Here is a 27,389-nt window from a genome sequence, read left to right on the forward strand (position 1 = left end):
GAAAGACGGAAAGTAAAAGAAGAGAAAAAGGCATGACATACCATGCAAACAATAATAAAAAAACTATTTTAGAGAAATTAACATCAAACAAAGCAACTTAAAGATCAGGAATATGACTGAGAGAAAGAGAGAGTCTTCATAATGGCACAGAACTTAAAGATCAGGAATATGACTGAGAGAAAGAGAGGTTCTTCATAATGGCACAGAACTTAAAGATCAGGAATATGACTGAGAGAAAGAGAGGTTCTTCATAATGGCACAGAACTTAAAGATCAGGAATATGACTGAGAGAAAGAGAGGTTCTTCATAATGGCACAGAACTTAAAGATCAGGAATATGACTGAGAGAAAGAGAGGTTCTTCATAATGGCACAGAACTTAAAGATCAGGAATATGACTGAGAGAAAGAGAGGTTCTTCATAATGGCACAGAACTTAAAGATCAGGAATATGACTGAGAGAAAGAGAGGTTCTTCATAATGGCACAGAACTTAAAGATCAGGAATGTGACTGAGAGAAAGAGAGTCTTCGTAATGGCACAGAAAGCCGTTCGTCGGGAAGCTTTAACGACCCTAAATGCATGTGTAACTTCCACCCAACAAGTGCAGAATATAGATTCTTTTCAAGTAAACATGGACTGCTCAGTGGGATAGAGCAAATCCTGGGCCAGGAAACAAGTTACATTAAATTCAAAAGGATAGAAATCATGCAGGGTATCTTCTCAAACCACAAAGAAATTAAATTTGGAATTAAATAATAAAGATAAATTGAAAAATATCCAAATAATTGGAAATTGAGCCAACTTGTAAATCCTAATGAATCAAAGACGACATCATAAGGGAAATTAGAAAATATTTTTTCATTTAATGATCATAAAACACAACATATCAAAATTTGTGATTGGAGCTTAAGCATTGCTATGGGGAAATTTCATACCTCTAAACACATATATTAAAAAACCAGAATGTTTTAAAATCAATGCTCTAAGCTGCCAGCTTAAGAAGTTAGAAAAAAAGGAAAGAAAGTTAGCTCAAAAGTAGTAGAAGAAAATTTAAAAAGCAGAAATCAACAAAGTAGAAAAAACAAAACAGCAAAGCCAAGAGTTGGTTCTTTGAAAAATTTGATAAAAGTACAAGTCCCTAGCAAGACTGATCAAGGGGAAAAAAAGACCCAACTCACCAATATCAGGAATGAAAGAGTAGACATCACTATAGATCCTAAAAGGATAAAATGAAGATACTATAAATAACTTTATTTCAACAAATTTGACGTCTTCAATGAAATGGACAAATTCCTTGAAAAATACAACTTTCCTAAACCAACACAAGAGGATATAAAACCTCAATATCCCTGTATCTGTTAAAGAAGTTGAAACTATAATCTCCCACAAAGAAAATTCTAGACTGTTTGCTTTAGTGATATTCTGTCAGTTAGGGAAGAAATAATTTTACCAATCTTACACAAACTCTTTGAGATAATAGAGGAAGAACACTTCCTAACCAAATAACCAAGGCAAGCTAAGATACCAAAATCTAATGAGTTCATTACCAAAAAACTTACAGCTCACCGTCTCCTAGGAACATGTATGTAACAGTTCTTAACAGAGCATTAGCAGTGGCAGGCAGCAATTCATGAAAAGGATAATACGTAATGACAGAGTGAGGTTTATCTCAGGAATGGAAAGATGTTTTAACATTTGAAAATCATTAGTAATTTACCACATTAGCAGAATAAAGGAGAAAAACTGCAGTCCCAAGAGATACAGTACAGGCATTTGATAAAACTCAATACCCATTTATCAACACCTAAGGGATGGGAGGCAATTTCCTAAATGTGATCAGTGAAATGAAAAGCTTACATACATAATGATGAAATAATGAATGCTCTTCCCTTGAGGTAAGGAATAAAGCAAAGGCAAAATTGTCTATTATTTAGTGTTGTTCTGGAGGTCCTATTCAGTTCAATAAGGCAAGAAAAACACAAAAGATTAAAGGACAGAAAGGAAAAGCTAAAAATAGCTGTATTTGAAGGTGATGTGGTTGTGTGCGTAGAAAATGCAAAGGAATATTCAAACCACTAGAATGAATAGATAAATTTAGCACAGTAAGGGGATACATGGTAAATATATAAAAATCACCTGTATTTTTGCATTCTAGAACGAGACGGGCTGGCAAACTATGGCCTGTGTACCAAATCCAGTTACCCTCCTGTTTTTGTAAATAATGTTTGATTGGACGGCTACACCCATTTATTTACATAACATCAGTGGCTGCTTTTACACTACAAGGCAGAGTTGAGTAGTCATAACAGATCATATGGCCTTAAAAGCCTAAAATATTTTTTGCCATCTGGCTACTTAAAGGTAAAGTTTGATGGCACCTGATCTAGAACAGGTTATTGGGAAGTGAAATGTAAGGTGCAACACAGCTTATAATAGCATTAATAACATCAGATACCCAGGAATGAATATAACCAAAGATATTTTAAAAGCTCTACAACAGACGTTCTTTACTTTAATGGTTAAAGCACGTGTACAATGTCCGTTTCATAGGCTATAAGTCAGGCTTCTTTAGTTCAAGCCAAATCGGTTTTGAACCCAAATAGTTACCCCAAATATCTCAATATATGAAAATCTCTTGTCAAATTGAAGAAAAACCTCATCTTTTATCAGAGTAATATGCACTTGGGTTCCATTTAGTAGGTGTTTATTGAGTTCCTGCTAAGTGCCGGACATTGCACCAGGAGGAAGAGATATAGAGACAAACAAAACACGGGCCAGGGCCTGGCCCCGTGGCCGAGTGGTTAAGTTCATGCGCTCCGCTGCAGGCAGCCCAGTGTTTCGTTGGTTCGAATCCTGGGCGCGGACATGGCACTGCTCATCATACCATGCTGAGGCAGCATCCCACATGCCACAACTAGAAGGACCCACAATGAAGAATATACAACTATGTACTGGGGGGCTTTGGGGAGAAAAAGGAAAAAAATTAAATCTTTAAAAAAGAAAAAAAACACGGGCCACCTGTTAGTAAGCCCTCAGTCTAACATGGAAAAGACATTTTTGCCAGTGGGACAGAGATGGGAGTGGGAGGTGATGGTTATGTGGAAATCTTAAGGAATGAACAGGAATTTGTCCTATCTAAGGTGGTGAAAGGAAGATATTCCAGGCAAACTTTACAGCCTGAGCACAGAGGCGTAACATAACAGGGTGACAAGGAGACCACAAGAGATTTATGCAAGATAAACACATAGATGATATCTTTATTTAAAATATAAACACAAGTAAACATACATGTGTATTTATTAAAATAAATGCATGCATCTTATAATAAATAAAGACTAATAAAAAAAAAAAGAACCTCTACAACAGTGAGAACAGTGGTTCTCATTGGAGAGGGGTTAATTTTACCCCCCTCTTGCAGGGGACGTTTGGTAATGTATGGAGACATTTTTAGTTGTCACAACTAGGGGATACTGCTTGGATCTAGTAGGTAGAGGCCATGGATGCCACTTACCATCCTGCAATGCATAGGGCAACCCCTCACAACAAAGAATTCTCGGGCCCAAAATGTCAGTACTACTAAACTTGAGAAAACTCAGCTCTACAATGAAAACCGCAAAACATTGCTGAGAGAAATTAGAGATCTAAATAAAATGGGGAGTGCCATCCTGAGGGGAAGCATTAAAATGGACTGGAGTCCATTGTCTGTTGCCTTGGAAATGCTAGGAAAGCTCTTCATAGACCCGTCTGCTCATTTGGCTGTTTGTGCAGATACTTGGTATTAAAATAAGTGAACCTTACTGTTGGTGTGGAATGTATCATTTCTGCTACTCCATCTGATGTGGGTCCTTGCTCTCCCATCTGTATAACTGCCTAGGACACTGTTGCATATGTTACAAAAATTGTTTGCATTCAAGGATGCTGGAGTGTATATTGGCTTGCTTTATCCTATATTGTCAAAGATTTCTCACACTATTTTTTGATGTACTTTGATGAATTTCTGGGATTATTGAATCTGCGCAAGTGTTATGTGGGAGTGACAGTTATCATTATCATTAAAATGGTACATTACTTTATATAATTGAAAAGTTAAAATTTTTTTTGTCATTAAAAAAAATCTCTTAAAGCTGGAAGCTCTTTGACATCCTTTGGAACAGAGGCATCAAACAGCGGTACCCTATCCCAAAGTAGTGCAGTTGGTTCTGCCTTTACACAGGATACAAGATCTCTAAAAACACAGTTATCTCAAGGTAAGCTGCTTTTTCTTGCAAATATTTCCATGCTAAACTTCTGTAATGTTGTCTTTCTCTGAATGTAAGAGCTTTTGCAGTTTGTAAATGACGTGTAATTTCTATTTGATTCTTTTAAAATTTGTCTACTAATTGCTGTTGCAATAAGTATATTGTTGAACGACTTCCACTGTTTAGACTTTTTACAATTCTTAGATCGTAAAACTGACACAATGAACATTCTCTAAGTTTCACAATTTTTTGCAAAGCAATTATATAACTTGTATATAACACTTAACTATATCAGATCAGTCCCAGACTCACCCCTGAAGATGAACTATCCTTGATGAGTTTGAAATAGCATCTGAAAAAACAAACTATTCATTATGCTGTTGTGTCTTTCCTAGCGTTCTCACAGGATCTAGAACAGTGATTCTCAATGTAGACCACCCACAACCAAATCATCTGGAGTGCGTCCTAAAGATGTAGATCCTGAGAACTGCCACATCAGAGTCTCTGGAGCTTTAAGAGCTCCATTTTAATAAGCTTCTTAAAGGATCTTGTTTCATTTTTTAAAATTCTTTTTTTACACCAGCCAGTCTTATAACCTTCAGTGATCCCAAGATTCCATATTTATTTTTATCTTCTGCTAAAGTGGATGTTATCGGCTCATTGCTTTATATGGATGTTTACTTTTAAATAAAACAATGTGAAGTCCTCAAAAAGATAGTATAATCGTAGGACAATATTTTTAAAAGTTATTGAGGGTAAAATCAGACCAGTGCTAACGTAATCCTATGTATCTCTCCTTAGCTATTTTGAAATAGTTGTAGTTGCTATTATTCATACTGATTTTAAATAACTTTTTAATTTTTTAATAGTCTAAAGATTTGTTGCAGATGAATTAGAAAACGCAGTAAGCTTAGGGAAGAACATTAAAATACCCATTATCTCACTACCCAGAAATAGCAGATATTTACATTTGGTCCTATATACTTCCAGGCTTTTTTCTAGGTTAATATAAGTGTATGTTTGTATGTATGTTGGTTTGTTATTTTTTTTAAGATTTATTTCCTGGAGAAAATACTTAATCTTTTTAAGCGTTAGTTTTCTAAACTGAGGAACTTTACTGGTAACAGACTTACTGTGAGGATTGAATTTTTTTAAATTTATGCAGTGCCTTTAGCATACTGCTTAACACATAGAATGTGCTCAGTAGATGTTAGCTATCTTAATCAATAGCCAACATTAACCTTAACATTGAAGCACCAGAAGAGTTTTTATCAACATCATAAATAAGGATGCCTGTTTTCATTGCTACTCAGCATTGTTCTGGAATTTTTAGCTAAATCAGGAACACATGAAAAAAGCAAGAGGCGTAAGTATTAGGATTAGTATTATTTGCCAGTGCCTTTGGAATTGAGAATTCACTGAAAAACCTAGAACTAATAAGAGACTTAAATTAATAGAGGTAAAATGTAAAGTAAATGTACAAAAATCAATAGTTATCCTCAAACCTAACCCATTGATTACGTAATGAGGATAAAAGAAGATGCTTGCAATAATGAGAAATAAAATTGTGTATCAAATACAAGATTTAACATTAGGAAGACTTTACTTCTCATATTAATTAAATTTACTGTACCTTGAGTAAATCCAAATGCAATAGTAGAACTTAATAAAACAGATACACAGACTACCTTAAAAGTAAACATGGAAGTATAGCTGGACATATTTAAACAATAAAAGTAGTGAGATAGGGCTTCCCTACTTGATAACAAAGCATACATAAAATAAAGCAGTACAGGAATAAATTTCGAGATAAATGGAACAAATGTGGGAAACAGATCCAAGTATAAATAAGTAAGAAGTATGTGATAAAGATACTATTTTTAAATTAGTAGAGAAAGGCTTGCTATCCAATAAGTGATGTTGGGACAGACAAGTGCCTGATCATTTGGGGAAAATAACTCTAAATTCCTTCCCTCATACTTAGAACTAAAATAAATTTTAAATACATTGAAATGTTAAATATGAACTTGAAAAAGTTTTTTTTATTAGAAGAAAGAGGTGTATTTATATAAAACAATGGCAGAGAAGGCCTGGAAATCTGCGTTTAAATTTCACTGACTAAAATTTCTGAATTTTACAAAATTAAAACACCTAGAATTTTCTTTTAACTATGATAAGAATGTAAAGATAGCTCAAGGGGTATGTTTTTATTATGCTGAAATAGCTTCTGGGTTTATTCCTAATGATACGTCCAGTATCGCCTATATTTCCTTGTTTATAAGAAAATTGCCACCCTGACTGTTAGGCTTTAATTATAAAAGTTTTTAAAGTATGCAACAAATAAGTTCTTACTTGCTGTGATTGTCCTGTCACTTGTAGTTCTGTAATACTTGTGAATCACAGGATCTTTTCTCAGAGAAAAGCCTTGGTGGGGTCGGCCCCATCACCGAGTGGTTGAGTTCGTGCACTCTACTTCCGCGGCCTGGGGTTTCACCAGTTCAGATCCTGGGCTCAGACCTGGCACCACTCATCAGGCCGTGCTGAGGCGGCATCCCACATGCCACAACTAGAAGGACCCACAAGTAAAAATATACAACACGTACCGGGGGGCTTTGGGGAGAAAAAGGAAAAATAAAATCTTTAAAAAAAGAAAAGAAAAGCCTTGTTGAAGTAAGTTTTGTGTACTTATAAGATCATTAATGTAGTATTGTAAATTAGCTAAACAATAGGTTTCTCAAAAAACTTACCACTTATTTTGTAAATCCTTTATAAGGTGATAAGTGATTACAAAATGATTTATCATAGGCCAAAACTTACATAAACCGCCATTAGAATCAATGGGGAAATTATACATTGTTTCTATAACTATATACATGTCAGAGTAAACCTTGGCATCTTTAAATGCCTGGATACGTGTTTGTAGTTGCATACTTTCGATAACCATAAACTTGGGGAATATCACTAATAAACAGTCCCTGAAGCATCTGGTGCACAACCATCAGTGTATTGTCAGCACTCACCAGCTGACCAGTTGTTTGGTGCATGTGCAGATATTCACAGGTAGGTAGTAACATTTGACGCATATTTGGGATTTTTTTTAATGTAAAATTAGCATAATGATTTAAGCAAAACATATTTTGGTGCAATATCCTGGGATATGAGAGCACCTTGAGCAGAGATTTATTGCGAACATTATAGGGACAACAGAAATGATAGGAACACCAGTGTTACATTCTTCTGTTCATACTGTGACCAGGTTCTAACCTCATAAAAGGAAATATGAGATTTGTAAGTACAAAACCCATATTAAGCAAAACCTTGCCAAGAGATTTTTCAAATGGCAAGGAGTGAGTATGGCTACTGTGTAATTATCTGAAGGGTTTATTTGTTGCTGGCCTTTTAGTATTGATGTTTAATTACCGAAACCCCTAAGGTATTGAAGAACTTCACCTAGCTTTCTAATTCTTTACTTCCTTTGTAATAGAAATTTAATATAGATAATACATATAGTTATAAAGGTATCAGTTGAGACATATCTTCAGAAAGTATTAGAAAAGTTAAAGCCTCTGAGATTGATGGCTAAAGTGTCAGTATGATCTTGTGGTTGTGGTTATTGGGGAAAGCCTGCATCTGACCTGCCTTTACCATGATCTTCGATAATATTCCTGGAGAATCTTGTACCAGGCAGCAGTTTTTGAAAAACTTACTTAACCCTTATTCCATCAGGTAGAAATACAGATAAAGTTTCAGAATTTTTTGTTTATTTGTTTGTTTGGGGGTTTTGTGGTTTTAGAAATTTTTTTTTTTTTAAGATTTTATTTTTCCTTTTTCTCCCCAAAGCCCCCGGGTACATAGTTGTATATTTCTAGTTGTGGGTCCTTCTAGTTGTGGCATGTGGAATGCCGCCTCAGCGTGGCTTGACGAGCGGTGTCGTGTTTGCTCCCAGGATCCGAACCAGCGAAACCCTGGGCTGCTGAAGCTGAGCACGCGAACTTAACCACTCGGCCACTGGGCCAGCCCCTGTTGTTGTTGTTTTAATGTTTCTTTACCAACCTGATGACCAGCCCACTAAAGGTAACCAGTTTTAAACTCTGGTCTAATAAGTACATGAATTCAAATTTGTGCTAAGGATTTGAAGTGGTAGAAATAAAACTGTAGACGATTTTTTAGGGTCTAGATTATTTTGAAATCCCCAAAGGATAGGGTAGTTTCTTATCTTTTGGTTGTGTTTTAGGTCGTTCAAGTCCTCAGTTAGACCCTATGAGAAAAAGCCCAACCATGGAACAAGCAGTCCAGACCGCCTCGGCCCACTTACCTGCTCCGGCACCTGTTGGGAGAAGGAGCCCCATATCAAACAGGCCTTTACCATCTTCCAGCCAAAAAGCAATAGAGAATCAAGAGCACAGGCGAGGTAGAGCTTTAGCTATTTACTGTTCCTTAATTGACTAATCCATGTTTCATTCACCTTATTTTCATTAAAAAGATATGAATGATCCTAGAAGGTTTAAACTGAACTTGATTAAATGTTCAGTCTTTCAAATTTGACTCAAAGTAGTGATGGTGGTAGGGGTATAGATTTTTTGGTTTTGTTTTGGGGTGTTTTCCCCCCCATTTCTAACTTTACTGAAGTTTTTGATTATGAGTGCTGAGTTGATTTGTCCATTTGTGTGTCTTTTATAGCTGAAGTACACAAAGTTGCAAGACCAGAAAATGAGCAACTCAGAAATGATAGCAAGAGACAAATAGGTAAGTTACTTGGATCTGAAACCCATATCCTTTGGCTCTTGATAGAATATTTAAAATGTATGATGCATAATTAGTGTAGAAAAATGAACGATGAGGGTTGGTCACTGTAAAGGAGTAGTACAGGGGAATTTCATTGTGGTAAGCGAACATTGTGTTCTGTTCTTTATGTTAATTATGGTGGTGGTTGTGTGGATCTATATATGTGGCAAAATGTCATAGAACTATGTGTAAAGACATACCCAAAAATGAGTACATGCAAAAACTGTTGAAATCTGAATGAGATCTGTAGTGTAGTTAATTATATGTTGTATCAGTGTCAATTTCCTGGTTTTGATAATGTTCAGTGGTTAAATAAGATGTTACTGTTGGAGAGCAAGCTGAGTAATGGGCACATAGAACCACCTCTGTACTATTTTTTCAATTTTTGTGTGTCTATTTTAGAATAAAAGCTTTTTTAAAATCATCATTACATTTCTGGAATAAACCCTACTTGATGGTAAGGCAATTGTCTTTTAATATATTCTTGAATGTTATCTGCTAGTAGGGTTAGTACACTTAATATATACATCATTGTATGGCTTCCTCTTCTCTACTGTCTTTTGTATTTTTTATGTTTTTGTGTCAGTTTCATGTTAGCATTATTAAATTGCTTTTGTTGTTCTCTATGCTTTTAGGAATGGAATTATCTCTACCTTAAAAGTTTGGAAAATTTTCTCATCAAAATTATTTAAGCCCTGAGTCCTCTTTTTGAAGTAATTGTTCAAGAACTTTAACTTTCTTTCATGATTATTGATTTAGTAAGATTGTATACTTACTTTATATGTTTTGTAATCTGTAACATTTACCCCAAATTCATCCGTTTTATTAATATTTTAAAATTTATTAGAGAATAAATTATAATTTAAAACTCTTCCAAATTAAAAAATAGAGGCAATGTGTAATCACCATACATAGGTAATAATTGGAAAGTGATTTTAGCAAGCTATATATGATATTTTTAAATGTATAAACACTTTATTTTTCCTGTACATTTTTGTATGGTTTTGTGTATGCTATGTGCCATAAAGTACAGTTTTTGGTTTGGTTTACTGTATTTCACTTTTTTTTTATTTGGACCCCTCTTTCAAAATAAAGTAATTGCCATACTTCCATCATGTAAAAATTACATAAAATAATAAATAACAGTATATAGTTCACTGCCCTTCAAAATTCATCCCCCAGAGGTTCATTAACAGAACAGTGAATATTGTTTCAGATTTTCTTTTCTTAGGATTTTACAAACATGGACTATACTTAAATAGTTTTTAAGACAGAAAGATTGTGCTTCCAGGCTTGTGGCCAAGGCATTTTTAATAGTAGAGTTGAATGTTTTAAACATCCTGCTTGTCTAGATTTAGGTGTCTGGATACGCTGCTGTGGGGTTTTGTGGTTTGGTTTCTCAAACTAGGGCAGTTTTGCCAAACTTCCACCTGTTACTCTGTAGTCCCTTCTGATCTTTGTCAGTGTATATTAAACATTTCACATAATTATGATCACTGAATTTATACTGCTTTTGTCCTCTGTATTTTTCTGTTAACTCACATCAAATACTATTTCATATTCTCTTTTATTTTTTTTTAATCTTAACTATTTAAGTTAAATAAATCTTGTGTTGGATATTTGGGTTCTCAGGTTTTCACTATAATGTATGCTGCTTTGGTATTGCTATATCATACCTCATAAATGCTGTTATTGTATTATATTGTAGAGAGAATAAATACACGAGGACTTGAATAATACGGAGCCATTTAAAGGGAGACAGTAAGGGTGAAGTAGGAAGTGGTTGAAGTGGTTCAGACCTGGTGCTTCTTTTGTCTTACCTGTGATGTGGAAATAACACCTCCTACCTTGCAGTTTGTGCTGATTAGTATTCATTTATTTTTCTTACTATAAATCTTGGTTCCTGTGATCTTTACCATAAAAGGCTTCCTAAATTTTGAGAATCCACTATGTGTGTGGTACTTGGAAGACATTAGGGATAAAAGCAGAACAAAGCTCCTGCCCTCAAGGAGTATATGGTAATTCAGTACAGAAGGCTCCCGGAGGCCGGTCCTGTGGCTGAGTGGTTAAGTTCAAGGGGTCCACTTAGGTGGCCCAGGGTTTTGCCACTTTGGATCCTGGGCACAGACATGGCACTGCTCATCAAGCCATGCTGAAGCAGCATCTCACATAGCACAGCTAGAAGGACCTACAAGTAGAATGTACAACTATGTACTGAGGGGCTTTGGGGAGAAAAAGAAGATTGGCAACAGATGTTAGCTCAGGTGCCAATCTTTTGAGAAAAAAAAAAAGGAGGAGGTTCCCAGGTTGACTGGTTGTGCACTCTGTCAGTAACATCTATGAGTGTGGGCCCCATGAATATAAATTTCATGTGTGCTATTCTCAGCCCATTGTATATTAAACGTTAGTGAAACTTTTTTTTTCTTTTTTAAGATTTTTTCTTTTTTTCCTTTTTCTCCCCAAAGCCCCCCGGTACATAGTTGTATATTCTTCACTCTGGTCCTTCTAGTTGTGGCATGTGGGACGCTGTCTCAGCGTGGGTTGATGAGCAGTGCCATGTCCACGCCCAGGATTCGAACCAACGAAACACTGGGCCGCCTACAGCGGAGCGCGCGAATTTAAGCACTCGGCCACGGGGCCAGCCCCTTTTATTTCTTTTTTATATAAAGAAATACAAATATAGTACTATGAAACTTGTAAGTAGAAACTTACAAGCATTTCTGTTGTTGACCATTTAATATAAAGATCATAATAATAGCTTCTGTCCTAAACCAGCTTATTCTTTCTTTATTAACATAGTTCCAGGTGCTCCTTCAGCTCCAAGGAGAGGGCGTGGGGGTCATCGAGGTGGCAGGGGAAGATTTGGTATTCGACGAGATGGTCCAATGAAATTTGAGAAAGACTTTGACTTTGAAAGTGCAAATGCACAATTTAACAAGGAGGAAATCGACAGAGAGTTTCATAATAAACTTAAATTGAAAGGTGAGTTTTCATTTTTCTACTCAGAAAATACTCTTAGTTGACTTGTGAATTATGGATGTTTAGTACAAACCTTGACTTTTATGGTATGTGCTTGTTTTTCATTAGAAGATAAACTTGAGAAACAGGAGAAGCCTGTAAATGGTGAAGATAAAGGAGACTCAGGAGTCGATACCCAAAACAGTGAAGGAAATGCAGATGAAGAAGACCCACTTGGACCTAATTGCTATTATGACAAAACTAAATCCTTCTTTGATAATATTTCTTGTGACGATAATAGGTACAGTCTTTTAAGCTGCTCGTAATGCTCTTAGGAGGCTGAAGTGTGAAATGATTTCTTATAAATTCACAAAGTTTAATGAATACTTAAAAATATCTAATGACTATAGTTTTTTAATGTTTTATTTTGCAAAAGAGAATAACCTATACTAAAATTTTAAATGATATTACCCCTTAAAAAAAAGAAATAACCATAAACTATTGTTTAAGGATGTGTTCACATTTGAAAATTAATAATTAAAGCAGAAGCATTTATCTCATATCTAAATAACATTTTTTACTTTATCCCTCTACAGTGTAGTTCAAATCAACCCAGGGCCAAAAGTGCTAATGTTACTTTGAAGTTTGCTGATATAGTAAAACTCTGCTGTGTTGCAGTATATGTGGGTCTAGAAAATTGTCAGGTTAATTAAAGGACCTGGCATAACAAGCTGAGAGTCTCAGTTTCTGCTACCCAATCCAAATTGTCCTTCTCCTGGCTGCAGTTTGGTGCCACCTGGTGGCAGTTGTCTACTTCAGTTTAAACGTGGATGGGGATGATTCTAAGTCTTGTGATTATCTAAGCTCTAGGGCAGCAACAGCAGCAGCAATTCAAACACTTACTTCAGGCATCAGGTTCAGAGGTTTGGCCAGGAGCATACTGGGAATTCGGGGACCTACCCTCCATCTCCTGGTTTCCTGAGACAATTTCCTTTCCTGGTTTTGCCCTCTCTTCCATTGGGGCTGAGTGGGGAGGGCAGCCAATTAATTGCCAATCCCATTATATCTGAATTCCCGTTATATTGGGGCTGTTGTCATGTTTCTTTGTTTTATCAACTGTGTTTGCAAGAAATAATACCAGTCATATTTTCACATCAAGTTTAACAGAATATTATCAGAACATACTGCCATGAATTGCTTGTGATGACTTAGATAAGCTGCTTACTTTTATTTGATCTTTACGAGTTACTTGGCCTTTCTTTGGGAGTTAGTGCTACATAGTTTTGCTAAAAAATGTTCTTTAGTTTTGCTAAAAAATGTTCTTTTAAAACCTGACATACTAAAGATTATTTGTTCTAATGATAGAGAACGGAGACCAACCTGGGCTGAAGAAAGGAGATTAAATGCCGAAACATTTGGAATCCCACTTCGTCCAAACCGTGGCCGTGGAGGGTACAGAGGCAGAGGAGGTCTTGGTTTCCGTGGTGGCCGAGGGCGTGGTGGTGGCAGAGGTGGTACTTTCACCACCCCTCGAGGATTTCGTGGTGGATTCAGAGGAGGTCGTGGAGGCAGGGAGTTTGCAGATTTTGAATATAGGGTAAGTATTATTATATGCTTTGGGGTTTGGTGCTGTCTGATGAAACTAAAAATGTTTCTACTTTTGTCTGTTTTAGGGGAATATTTTTGGGGCATTTGTATAACTTCCATTTTGACTTTTCAGGGGAGGATATACCTGATTAGAATGTTTATATAATTTTAAGGAATAGTAACTTCTTGGCTAGTGAGTCCAAATTTTTTTTTAACTATTTTCAGTCCAAGGAAATAAGAGATTAAAATATGATATTCTTTGTCTTTTTATTATAGAACCATGGTTTTAGATTTCATGGACTGGTAAAATTTCCAAAAAAAAGCTATTAGAGACTGAGTTAGGGCTGTTTCTTTCCTTCTCCTTTTAAAATTATTTTTTGTTGGGGCTGAACCTGTGGCTGAGTGGTTAAGTTTGCGCCCTCCACTTTGGCAGCCCAAGGTTTCGTTGGTTCGGATCCTGGGTGCAGACATGGCACCGCTCATCAGGTTGTGCTGAGGCAACGTCCCACGTGCCACAACTAGAAGGACCCACAACTGAAAATATGCAGCTATGTACCAGGGGTTTTGGGGAGAAAAATGAAAAATAAAAAATAAAAATTATTTTTTGTTGTTGGAGGCACAGGGCATCACTAAAGACATTATACAAAAAAGGACTATTTAGTATCACCTTTATTTCATATTACAAAGTATGCTTTAACACCAAAAGAGGCTAGGAAGGATGTATAATTGGCCCTCAGTGTCTGGGGGGATTGGTTCCAGGGCCCCTCTCAGATACCAAAATCTGCGGATGATCAAGTCCCTTAGTGAGCCCTCCTCATCCGCAGGTCCCACATCGTAAACATAGTGCACCGTCCTCGCTTGGTTGAATCCGTGGATGCGGAACCTGGGGATACGGAGGGCTGCAGTCGGCCTTCCGGTACAGTCACTCTGGAGGGAAAGGCAAACTATGCTTTTAATGGCTGTTAATATTTGTATAGTATTTTGTGTGTACCAGGCATAGTTCTGAATGTTTTTCACATATTAACTCACTTAAACCTCACATCAACTCTGTGAGGTAGGTTCTATTTTTATCTCCATTTTACAAGTGAGGAAATAGGTATAGAGATATTAAATAACTTGTCCAAGTTCAGCTAGTAAGTGATGATGCTGGGTCTTGAACTTAGTAAGTTTGTTCCTGAGTCAGTGCTCTTAATTTAGTTTTGTGGAAAACTCATCTATGTTTTCCTATTTTACCATGGTCTTGAAAGTACCATGATATATTGGCATTTGGAAACTGCTGCTAGAAAATGCTATAGCTCTGTATAGTATGTTTATATGCCTGATTTATTTAAAGGAGTCTGTAAATTGAGTCAATGTCACTATCCTAGTTTCTGACTATAGAGATAGTGGAGAGGAAGGTATATCATCACAGAAAGGATCAAAATTCCCTTGTCAAGAGGTCTCTTGGAATTGCAGAGGGCAGCTGCAGACAGAAAGGCCTGCTGGCAGGAATTTCATTGTCCAATGTTTAAAACTGACCATCGTTGATATTGCTCTTGAAGGATCAGTGTTAGTAGCTTTTGGGTCTGGTCTGTTAATTTTGATGCCTTTGATATTGTGTCATCACAGCCAAGACTGCTGAAAACTAGCCTCAAGTCATTAGCTCAGGCTATCCAGTCATAGTGGCTTGATGCCACTGGAGGACTTCTCACTCTTGCCATTCCAGCTGGGAGACTATGTCTTAGGGACTACAGAACGCCCTTGCTTTCACTATTACTGTTCTTGAGGTTGCCAGTGACCTTTTGCTTAGAAAATTCAGTAGACTTTTCACAAATATTTGCTTTTAATTTCACTGCGATATTTGACACTGATGACCACTCACCCAACTTAGAGTCTTTCTTCCTAATTTTTGTATATTCTTGGTAGTTTTTTCTTTATAAAAACAACATATGTTCCTCAGCACAGCCTATAATGTGCTTCATGATCTATCTACTTCTCTGGGTCAGAAGTCTAGTACTTTCTCTAATCCTTGTTGCCAGTGGGATTGTCCTTCTTTCATTCACTCGGCTGCAGATCAGTGGGCCTTCTTGCTCTTGTTTAGTACCAAGCTTATTCCTATCTCAGGATCTTTTTACCCATCCCTTCAGCCTAGAATGTTCAGTTTTCTCCTTGCAAGCACTCACACTTAATGTTACACTATCTCATATGCTTGAGCACTATTCCTCCCTCCCTCCTTCCCTCCCCATCTCTCTCTCTGCCTTCCCCCTTCCCTTTTCTGAACTTGTCGATTTATATAGCTTCTAATTAATTTTTCATCTTGGACTTGGTATGCTTTCACTTCCATTTCTCTTGTCTTCACCTGCTTGTGTCTTTATGATTTACTTAAACTTAACCTTCCTCAAAATCATCATCTTGCTTTCCCATCATCTAGCTTGGCCTCCTCCCAGTGTTTGCATTGGCTAATGGTATACCATTCTTTTACTCTCCTGGGCATGGAGGTGTCCATGATCATGGCCCATTTCTGTATCACCACATTCATTCCTTTGAGATGTCCCTGCCAACTAGATTGGTCTGAAGACCTTTAGTTTCTCTTTATCTCACTTCAGGCATATCAGCTGCCTGTTGAGAAACCTATGACAACTCCTTGTTGAAGACCACATTGAGTCAGCTTGGTTTGAGAAAAAGTACCTTTGAATTAGACTTGGATCCCAATGGGAATTTTAGTAATTATTTCTAGTATGACCTCAACACTTTTTTTTTTTCTTCACATTGGCCCTGAGCTAACATCTGTTGCCAATCTTTTTTTCTTCTTCTCCCCAAAGCCCCCCAGTATATGGTTGTATCTTCTAGTAATAGATCCTTCTGGCTCTGCTATGGGGGACGCTGCCTTAGCATGGCTTGATGAGTGGTGCTGGGTCTGCGCCCAGGATCCAAACCCTGGGCTGCTGAAGCAGAGCATGCAGACTTAACCACTTAGCCATGGGGCCCGCCCCTCAAATGCACATTTTAAAGATCATTGAAGTCGCAGAATTGGAAAGCATCTCAGAGGTCTGACCTCCTGGCCAAACCATAAACCTCTTCTGTAGTATCCCTTATAGGGACTGTGCACTTACTTTTCGTAAGACTGTCTGTTCCACCCCAGGGCTGTACTTATTATTGGGATTTCACAGATATATGCACAATTTGAGTGAAAATCTTTTTCCCTCTATCTTCAACCAATTAGTTGAACTCTACCCTTGTAAACACCCAAAAAATAGATAGTCTTCTTCATGATAATTTTTCAGGTATTTGAAAAAACAGCTGTCATGTTGTCTGTGTAAGACTGGACTGTTTATCTGAACAATCAGCAGTAAACCTTTGAGTAACCCCTATGTGCATGGTACATGCACTTATTAATGCAAACATTTGTTTTGGAGCTGTCTCTCACTGTTCAGTCATTTTGAACCCTTAGTTAAAATTCCTCTCACATATATTGCACAATTAGAATGCATTGTAGAGGTTGTCTGTATGAGTCTTTATCCACGCTAGTGTATCCCTGGCAGATAGTCCAACCTCTGCTTGGGTGTTTCAAGGAGTGATAGATTCACTAGATCCTTAGGTGTTGCCCTGATGGTTAGAAGGTTCTAAAGTGACATTGCACTGCCTGCTCTTCTTACTCTCTTGAGGGTCCCACTTGATATATCCAGCCCTATTTCTTATTACCCTTTATCCTGTCTGATTCAAGCAGGTTGACTCATGGTCATCTCTTATACACAGTGTGAACTCTAACCTAATTCATTGACCAGATATGTTGAAGTTTTCATATATACCAAGCTTTATACTGGACATTGGTGGTAAGCAAAACAGATACAGTCCCAGCCTTCTTGGTGTTAATAGTCCGGTGGAGAGACAGGCACAGCTAAAAGTCAGGTGCTCACTTTCACTTACCCTTCGTAGTCTTGCCCAAGGTTTGCTCTAACCTTAGAAACTTCTCTTCCTTCCTCCACTGATTTCTTCCTTTCCTGACCTCCTATGGTATCTGCTTTCATTGACACACATTTTAAATACACTCTATGTTCTATGTTTCATGTATTTTGTTTTGTTCCGCATCACCAGCTACATGGGAGCCTGTTGGTGTTAGTAAATATATATTCTACTTTTCTTTCCACCAAAACACCTTGCTCAGCATGGAGCCATAGTGGGCTTGAAGTAAGTGCTTATCAGGTTGATTAACAATACTCTCCTTCAGCCATCAGTGAGGATGAAGGTCCATCGGTGTGGCTAGCCCTTGATTATCCATTTCAAAGTTGAATGACATTTCTGTCTGCCACTAGAGCCCTAATCTCAGCAGCCTACGCTTTCTGAATCCTATCCTCTGGCACTTCTAAAGGTAGAAATAGTGAGCGCACACTGTTACATAAAGGAGATTTACCTTCAAGGGTTTAACTCATTTGTACAGCGTCTCATACCTCTTCTCAAAAGTGGGTGTCATTGCCGTTTGCAGCAGCCTTCATGTCATGGGTTGGCTTTGTTCTTTGTGCTCTGTTTGCATGAGTCATTACACTTTTGGGGTGAACATAAGCAGTCCTGGTTGTTTAATGAAAACGTAGGTAAAGATAGGATCATAGATTTTTAGAACTCCTTAAAAATACCAGCTAAACTGGAACCTCTCTTCCACCCTGCCCCCAGTGGATAGTTTGGAAAACAAGGACCTGTAGAGGTTAACTCCCTTGATCTAGGTATAGGCTAATAGAGCCAAAACTCAGTCTCTGACTTTGGGCCCAATTTTCCTTAAGGATAATGTTAGAAACATAAACTTGTGGTGAGTTTGGTCTTATGGTGCCTTTCTTTTTTCGGTGGGAGGAGATCAGGTTGGGGATCGTAAGCATGTAGCCAGCTCCTATTTTATATGCTGCTGCTAAGGAGGTTAAGCCACCATTGTGGGGGTGAGACAAATTGCTTTCCATTTGAGTGTTTGTTTCTTCAGAGAGGGTCCAGAGACCATGAGATATCCAAAATGACTCAGCATGGCTCTCTCTCTCTCCTTCCCCCTTTTGTTTTCACCTGTCTTTCCTTCTGCCTGTCTCCCCCTCCTCCCTTCTCTCTCTTTCCCTCTTTCTCTTTCTTGCTTGCTTTTTTTTACCTTTCAGAAAACCACAGCTTTTGAACCCTAAAATGTCTGGATTGATCATACATCTTTCTGAAAGGTAAAAAAAAAAAAAAAGTCGGGGCATGTGAAGATTGGCTTTGGTGGGGGACTGCGGGATCATCTTCACCTTATTTCTTTCTGCATCAGCTTACACCGTGCCAAATGTGTTCCAATTTAATAACATTGTACAAATGGTTTGGTGTTATATACACAGATAACGTTAAGTCTTTAACATAGGAAATGTATATTTCTAATAGTTGGGGCTAGTCCTGAGGAAAATAGAAGCCCCTGGCTCTGGGGCTGTGTACAGGCCCTCAGTTTAGGATTAATCTCACTGCAAAGCTAGAGGCTCCTTAAGATGTTTATTGCTTTCTCCCTGGTTATTTTTTTTTAATTTCCCAGTCAACTCTCTGATTTTCAGACCTTATTTCAAATTTAAAAGTTATCCTTTTAAAATGAATTTTTAAATCATTGCTTTCGCCTGGCTTGAAACTTTGGGGAGAAATGTTATTTTACCGTCTGAATATTTTATTGCTCTGTAAGAACATCAAAGACTTAGGGATTTTATTAATCTTCTTCCAAAGTGTGTTGTCAGTTGTATTTGATGAATTTGACTACTGTGTTGAAGGTTTGATTAAGTTCTATCATTGTTTTTAAAAATTTTTATGACAACAACCAGTGAGAGTGGGGTGTGCCTGTATCTTAGGGAGCCCTTCTTGCTGGGAACAGCCCACAACACCACTGCTTTAATGTCTCCTAACTGGAAAATGCAGTTAACAAATAGTGAGCTACTCCTGGGTGTGAAAGTTACAAAGAGTGTTTCCTAGAAATCAGTGAAATGGACTTGTACTTGAAAGTAAAAGGAGGGTATATTTAAAGGTAATGGAAAATATACTTAAGCAAATTAGAAAGAAATACTTATTAATAAACCAATAATTGAAACATGAGCTAATTTTTTTTTCCTTTTTAGAAAGACAACAAAGTTGCTGCATAGTCTACAAACAAGTCTTTGAAAATAGTTGAATTTCTAGCTCTTCATGGTCCTGAGAATTGGTTTCAGTCTTTGCGAAGAATGAAGAAGTGAATTTGCTGTATATTTGTCACCAGCACTGGGTTTTTGTTTGTTTGTTTGTTTTTCTGCTTACTTTCAAAGATACAATGCAGTTACTTTTCGGGGGGGGGGGGAGGCTCATCTTAAAAAATGAGCATTAAATATATTTGGAATAGCAGAAGGTTAAGTAATTTCTTATGTATAGTTAAGCAGTACTTCGATGGGACTTATAAGTATTTTTTCATCACTGAAAAGATTTTTCTTATCACTAAATTGTATTTGGCAATTAATGAAAGTTGCCTGCGGATAGGGCCGTGATACTGTGTTTTGAGCCACAGAAGGGTGTGTGTGTGTGTCTGTCTGTCTATCTATCTATATCTATATATTTCTCTCTTTCTTTATTTCTTTTTGGAAATCCTGTAATATCCCTTTTTGAGGTAGTTTATTTCGTCAATAAATTAGGGTGCTGGATGGTAGAGAATTTTGTCAGTCAACTATGTACACACAGTAAATACTGTTTCTTAGGCAAAGGTAACTTTTTTATATAGTTGTAAAATTCCATTATATTCCATTGCCAAAGAAACATTAAGAACTTTGTATAGCTGTATAAAAAGCAACTAATTTTTTAAAGAATAAACATTTTAAAGTCAGCAAATATACTGTGTCCTTGCAGAAGTTGATGTGGAGCAGAGCTATGGGTGGGTCTTTCTTCATAGCTTTCCAGGCTTTAAGAGTTTTGATTTTTTTTTTTTTTTTAATGTTTGGAACATAAATGAAGATTTGATACTTTGTTCCATTATCTAAAAAGGATAAATTACTCATGCTCATTGTAAGAACTTCATTTTGTAGCAAATGGCGTATCACAGGATTTGTCCAAATAATAGATATTTTCAGTATACGAATGTAAATAATCATAGATAAGAGTGTACTTAGCTGTATTTTCAAGTAAGTACCCCCCCTTTTTTAAGACAATAAAACTAGGCATCAAGTAACCTGTTTTTCCTGATATGCCTGGAATTTTGTCTTGATACCTTGACTCATTCATTCCGTATATTTCAAGAAGATTCAGAATGTTAGAAATTATTTTGGCAACCTTTAAGATTGAACACTGGTCCTTGGGCCTGTGACCCACAGATGACTCAGTATAGAGTTCATTGCTAGTTATAAATTACTAGTAAATCTTTTTGATATTTTAACCTATGGTGGGGAAAAAAAATCTGGCCACTTTTGTGTTTTTATGAAGGCCATGGAATAAAGGGATCCAAAGATTTAAATATTTTTATCTATTTTGATTTTTGTTAACTTTCTCCTTAAAATATTCAGTAGTGACAAAGATGTGGAAAACTGCACTGTAGGAGAATTGGAATATTTAAAGATGGTTGATATTTTTAATTTTAATTTTATATCTTTTGTATAGCTCTACAAGATGTTTTGTAATTTGGTTTCATTATTAAGGTCCAGTACCTGGCAGCCATAGTTTAGATGATATTGTTTTAATACTGTTTGCTTGCATGTTAACAACAAAACCTTTTGGAGGACCCGCAAATCATGATATTGAACACATTGCTGAGGCATTCTGAACATCAAAGCAAGTGCTATGGCAATACCTGTGTAGACTGCTTGAGATGTCCCAGGCCAATTTGAAGAAGAAAAACTGTAAATACTGGTTATATGCTCTGAAAGTATGAATTAACGCATTTTCCAAGCCCTCTGGGTCACTGACTAGGGCATTTGGTGCCCTAATAACAACTGGCAGCATGGCATACCTGCAGTGCACCTTACAATATTAAAGCAAGGTTTTTATGCTAAGACAGAATAAAACTGTACAATAAAAAATGTTCGTCAAAGTTCTTTCTCTTTAAACAGTAATATTCTCTTACAATAGAAAGAAACGTAACGAAAGGCATCTTTAAAATGTAAGAGCAGAATTATGGTCATGTTTATATTCCCTAAAATAACTAAATTAATTTCTAACTTTTTCCCTAAGATTTATCTTTGTAGATGTTTAGGTAAAACTAGAAGCCCTTTCTCCCCATCCAGAGTGCAGACTGCTCCTGAGTGACAGCCCATGACATGAGGAGACTAAGCCAACGAGGCACAGGCCAAGCTGGAAGCCTCAGGCTGGACTGCACCCTCTGTGGGCAGGCGGGTGCAGAATAGGAGAGAGGGAAGGGCTGAACTCCTTAACTTGCCTACCGAATCGTTTCTCCCTCCAAAAGCAGGACTTAACGTGGGGGACAGGGAGAGAGGTCAGGAATGTTAATCCAGCTCAGTGGCTCTTAATGAGGGTTGAACTGACATCCTGGGATCGTTGAGGAATGTGAGGGGATGTGTTTTGGTTGTCACAATGACTAGGAACCACCACTGGCATTTAAGAGTAAGGGCCAGGGATGGTAAATGTCCACTGCACCATGCTGGACAGTGCCACATAATCAGTTACCCAGCCTGAAGTACCCTTGCACTTTGAGAATACTTGCTGAAGTCCCTCCACGTGGAAAGACAAGGGGGGAATTAGTTTTAACCCAAAATTTTTGAAAACATTTACTAAAGAATCTTTATATAGGATATGAAAGGACAAGGCTTAAAAGAACCTTCCAGTAACACTGTCAATATTCTAGAAATCTGTTATCACATAGGCGTTACCACTCATCCTGTTCTCGGTCAGTGATTCACAAATCTCTAATTCAGAATCAGCTGGGGCGAGTCTTTAACATACAAATTCCCATGCCCCACCTGGAGAATCCAATTCTGAAATTCTGTCCTGGAGCCTGGGAATCAGTCTAAGTCCCATAGGTAGTTCTCATCAGCCGGGTTTAGAAAGACCGTTTTTAAACCCTCACAGCTGGCTCATCTAATTTAGCCCCCTCCTTTAAGGGCTTTAGTAGTGTTTCCAAAGTAGATTTAGTCTGTCATTTCCCCATCCTTCCAAATCCAGTATATCTAGGTTATGACTGAGGCATGAAGAGAGGGAAAGGACTAAGTGGAAGAGGGGGGTGTTTCTGCAGGGTAGAATCTTGGGGGAAACAGGTAGATTGAGACTCAGGTTTCCTCCAAGGTTTGGCTGCGTTGAGTACTGAGACTCACTTTTGTATTCCTAGCATGTAGGGGATGAGTGTGTATTGTTTCCGTGTCTCAGTTTTACATGGCTGTTGTCCCTCTCTCTGGGTTATCTGCCTGAAAGAGAAGCTGTGCCTGCAAGGCCCTGTGTTCATAGCTCAGATCTAATCATGTCTGGGTTCAGCGTTAGAGGATCCTCCTGCTCTATGAGTTCAGGACTATAAGCTGGTTTAACATGTGACGGTGGGGAAGGTGTCATGCTATAAAGTAATCAAGAGGAATCATCTGTTATAGGAGCTGAGATGTCACCAATTGGCTTAGTTTACCTGTTTTTCAGTGTTTTGTGCTTCTTTGGATTTTTTTGCTGAGGAAGATTAGCCCTGAGCTAACATCTGTGCCAGTCTTCCTCCACTTTATATGTGGGTTGCCACCACAGCTTGGCTGACGAGTGGTGTAGGTCTGCTCCCGGGATCCCAACCTGCAAATCCGGGCCACTGAAGGCAGAATATGCCAAACTTAACTACTACACCACAAGCCCCTTCACTGTGTTTAAAAGATGACAAGTATTAGTACAATTGGGATCAAACTTAGAGAAATAGAGTAGTACCATTAATCTCTGAATCTGAAAATGCTAAGTGGGGATTTACTCAGAGCAGGCTGCCATAGTGTCCCCAAAAATAGAGAACAGGAACAACTTCCTGGAAGAGGCATCCCCTGAATAGGAGTTGGCCAAATGAGGGAAATGATGTTTGAGCAACGGAGGCCTGGAGGCCAGTGGCAGCTACTCAGCCAGCTAGTGTGTGCACTGGGAAGCGAAAGATGCAGGTCCAGGCACTGCTCTTGTGGGGGTAGTTCCAGCCTTCTGAGGAGGAGGGATGCAAAGATTCTTATCCTGTGTTTCAGAGCCAGTGTTAGTAAACACAGGCTTGTGGTTTTGAGACATTTATAAATCTGCCTCCGCGAGCATGTGGCTTCTGTTCTAAGTGATGGTGCAGATCTGTGAACCAGAGGTATGGGTGTCCTTTAAATTCCAGCTTGGTTCATACTTAACAAATTTGGCTGACTGATAAAAATGTTTTCAGGTTTAGCTCATGAACATATCAAAATCTAGCTGAATCTGATTCCACTTCATAACGAATGTTGATTTTAAGCAAATGCTTTAAAATGCACTGGTGTTTATGTTGTGGTTTATAAAGAAACAAAGCAGCTCTGTGAGGCCAAAGCATATTTCAGTTCAGTAATAAGGCTTTCTTAAAGGGACTCATAGTTTAGGTGTACAGAAACAACTGAGAGCCCCAGCAAGTCTTGTCTTAACCTGCAGACTTGAAGATCAGTCTGAAAGTGAAAGGAGAGAGCGCAAAGAATACCAGTCTTGAGGGGGGGTGAGAAGCCTGGGCGCAGGGGAGATTGCAGTGAAGTCAGGTGAATGGTTTACAGTCACCCCAGTACAGAGGACAGGCACATGTTTACTAGATGTCTGGAGTGTGCCTCTGTAATCCTGGTACTCAACCTAATCCTGATAATCCTCTGGTGCTAGCCTCACACAGGATTGTTGATGAGAACGCAAATCCCAACATTGCAATTCAGGATTTTGCTTGTGCTGAAATTGTTTTGTAAATTTTTTTTATGGTTAGTTGGGTGATGGTTATCCCTTGCTCCATTACCCAGCGTTTAATAGCATTTCCTTGTCCCAGAGTGGGTTTCTGAAGCCTTGCAGCTTGCAGTTGATAAAATGGAACTAGGTATGGTTTGATTCTGTTTTTAAGACATTGTCAAAAGAATGTGAGTGGTATGGAAGAAGGTTTTTAAAAATAGATTAAAAAAGGGAAAGGAGAACGAAAAAAATCATCTACAATCCCACCATCCAGAGCTAATCATTGTTAACACCATTTAGGTTTCATTCTGCCTGGCGTTCTGTATAGGCATGTGCTTTTCAGCAAAAATAGGTTTGTAGTGTATGTACTATTGTGAAACTTGCTTTTTTCTTAATATATTGAGTAGCACTGTTTTAGTACACATATCATAATTACCCTTGTAACCAGCACCCAGACTGGGAATCAGAATATTAAAAGTACCCCAGAAGTCCCCCTGTAACTCCCTTCCATTACCCCCTTAAGGGTAGCAGCTGTCTTGACTTCTAAGTGCATAGATGGGCTTTTGCTTGTCTTTGTTCTTTATATAAATGGAATTACATAGTATATACTCTTGTGCTTCTTTGCTCAGTGTTGTTTGTGGAATTCATCTAGCATTTGGCTGTGGTCTCTTCATTTTCATTGCAGTATAATATTCCATTGTGTTAATAGACCACAGTTGATCCATTCTACTGTTGAATGCCACATTTGGGCAATTTCTACTTTTGGCAGTTAAAATAATGCTGGCACTGTTTTATCCTTTGCAAGAGAAGCCAGAGCTTGTGTGGTTGGGAGGAATACTGACACCTCTTGAGGACTTAGAGTATGATGAAAGATAGTAGTACCCAGTTATGGTGTCATTCCACACCAGTGTGCTACTGCAAGTCATTTGTTACTAACCATAAAGTACCAGAAAACCCTGATGTATTATAGATGTAGACATAGATAGGTACATATATTAGAGCACATGCAGAGTTAATCCTCTGTGTAGCTAGCCTTTGTCCCTTAAGGACACTGCCCCATCTGTCACCCTTCCCAGTGGCGGCACTGGAGCATTTCTTGCCCTGCAAACCTATGTTGAAGATAGGGGTTTGATGTCCTTGCTCCCTCCCCTCCTGGTAGAGTGCTTTCTTCTGTTGAGGCTCATGTGATCCTCTCACCCTTCCTCATTATCATCATCTGATTACTACGTGCCATCTTGAAAAATCTATTAACCTACCTTCCTCTTCCTCTACACTCTGCATCTGAATGACTTCAGCTTCTGTATGGTTCACCCATCTGTTTTCGGAGTCCCCAAGATAATCATACTCATGGCTGTGATTTCTTACAGCAGAAGGGTACAAAGCAAAATTAGCAAAGGGAAAAGATGCATGGCCAAGTCTGGAGGAAACCAGCTCAGACTTTCAGAGGGGACTTTGAAAGTGAAGTCACACAGGATGTACTGCATTCCCCCAGCAACGAGTTGTTAGAACGTGTGTGGAATGTTGTCTACCAGGGAAGCTCATTAGAGATGCAGTGCCCAGGTTTTGATCGGGGACTGGTTATGTAGGCACCTTCCGCTTGGTACATACCAAAATCCTAGACTCCCAGAAGTAAAGCCAAGTAAACCACATTGTTTGTACAAATAGCTTAGGCACAGTGAGCCACTCTTAAATGGTGGGAACCCTCCTGAAATCCAGGTTTCCGGATGTCAGCCAAGGGCCAAACTTGTCAGCAGGCTTATAGAGGATGCCAGTCAGACCTGCTGTGTTAACTCTTCTGGACCCATCCCACACCCTGGTTCCTGTGTTGTTCTGTCATCTTTTCCTCTCATCCCCTCCCATCCAAAGCTGTGGACATACATGGACCTTGTCCGTCGGCCTCAACTGCATCACCTCTGAATCGTGGATTTAGACACCCCACACTTTAATCTTCCAACTGGCTTACTCAAGAAATAACTTGAAAAAGAGAGAGAGACCGACCTAACCATTCCCTTGCTCAGTAACTGTTTTTGACCTGGTGCGGATCTCCAGGTCGGAGATCTTTCTCCTTTGGATTCATTACTCCCTCCTGATTCATCACCATCTCCAACCAGCCTAGACTCCAAGATCCATCATTGTCTTGCAAATACCCTGAACTCTCTTGCTCTTTCTTTGTTCTTCTTGTGCTCCTGCCTAGAGAAACTTCAACTCTGAAAGCATCCATCCCAGAGGGTTGAGTCCTGTGGAAGAGAATCACAATTGAGTAAGTTAGTACCACTGTAAATCTGATTACTGCTCTCTGCTGGGCCTTTAGCATTGCCAGCAAAACTTACTACTTTTCTGTAATCGCCTTTCTGCAGTCAGCAAGTGGTCTTCCCATCTATTTCAAAGAGAACTAGAGGACGTTGGATAGCAACTGCCTCCAGCCTTACAACACTCTCTAAACCTCATCTGCATGCATCCTTTGTCTTGTGGCCCTGTAAAAACAGAGAAAAAAACACCCCTTAACCAACTGCCTATGTTCTGGCTCCCTAACTCTTGTCATTCCCAGACTTACCATATTGATTTACCTCTTTTCTCTGCTTACATCTTCAACTTCTTCCCTCGTAAGGGATCCTTTCCATTCACATTTGATTACTATGCTGGCATACTATATAGCATATTAATGTATTGATACTCATATATATTAGTATATAATTGTAATTACGTACATATTCAATTATGTTACAAACTTCTTTTTAAAGAAAGTTATGCTTGAATCCTACACCCTAGGAGCTCCTGCTTAGCTCTTTAACTATCAAGATGCCTAATCTCCCTTTCAGTTCTTAACCTACTTGATCTACTCCACTGAAACAACTTTTGGTAAGGTCGCCAGTGATCTCCATTGAGACTTTCTAGTTTTCCCCTCCTGTTGACTTTACAGAAGCATTCCGTACAGTTGACCTCTTCCTTCCTAAAAGACTCTTACCTTCCTGGCTGCCGTATTCATGTTTTTCCTCCTGCCCCCTCTCGCTGC

The 27,389-nt window shown here is 38.3% G+C and overlaps 1 protein-coding gene across 7 annotated transcripts in view; it reads left to right on the plus strand.

Moving 5' to 3' along the window:
• The window catches only part of LSM14A (LSM14A mRNA processing body assembly factor), a 98,140-nt gene that overhangs the window by 28,185 nt on the left and 42,566 nt on the right, over window positions 1–27,389 (plus strand). Inside the window, exons 4-11 of one of the 7 annotated variants that reach the window (XM_023649508.2) lie at window positions 4,124–4,246; window positions 8,472–8,648; window positions 8,918–8,983; window positions 11,822–12,004; window positions 12,110–12,281; window positions 13,346–13,577; window positions 18,676–18,732; window positions 19,645–20,380. In XM_023649508.2, coding sequence (XP_023505276.1) covers window positions 4,124–4,246; window positions 8,472–8,648; window positions 8,918–8,983; window positions 11,822–12,004; window positions 12,110–12,281; window positions 13,346–13,577; window positions 18,676–18,699 — 977 coding nt within the window. In that variant the 3' untranslated portion in view covers window positions 18,700–18,732; window positions 19,645–20,380. Of the gene's footprint in view, window positions 1–4,123; window positions 4,247–8,471; window positions 8,649–8,917; window positions 8,984–11,821; window positions 12,005–12,109; window positions 12,282–13,345; window positions 13,578–14,000; window positions 14,168–18,675; window positions 18,733–19,644; window positions 20,381–27,389 lie in introns of those variants that run through there. The other 6 variants (XM_023649507.2, XM_070224011.1, XM_070224015.1 and 3 more) reach the window with 6 other exon arrangements.

Source organism: Equus caballus, chromosome 10 (assembly GCF_041296265.1).
Source record: "Equus caballus isolate H_3958 breed thoroughbred chromosome 10, TB-T2T, whole genome shotgun sequence".
NCBI lineage: Eukaryota > Metazoa > Chordata > Mammalia > Perissodactyla > Equidae > Equus > Equus caballus.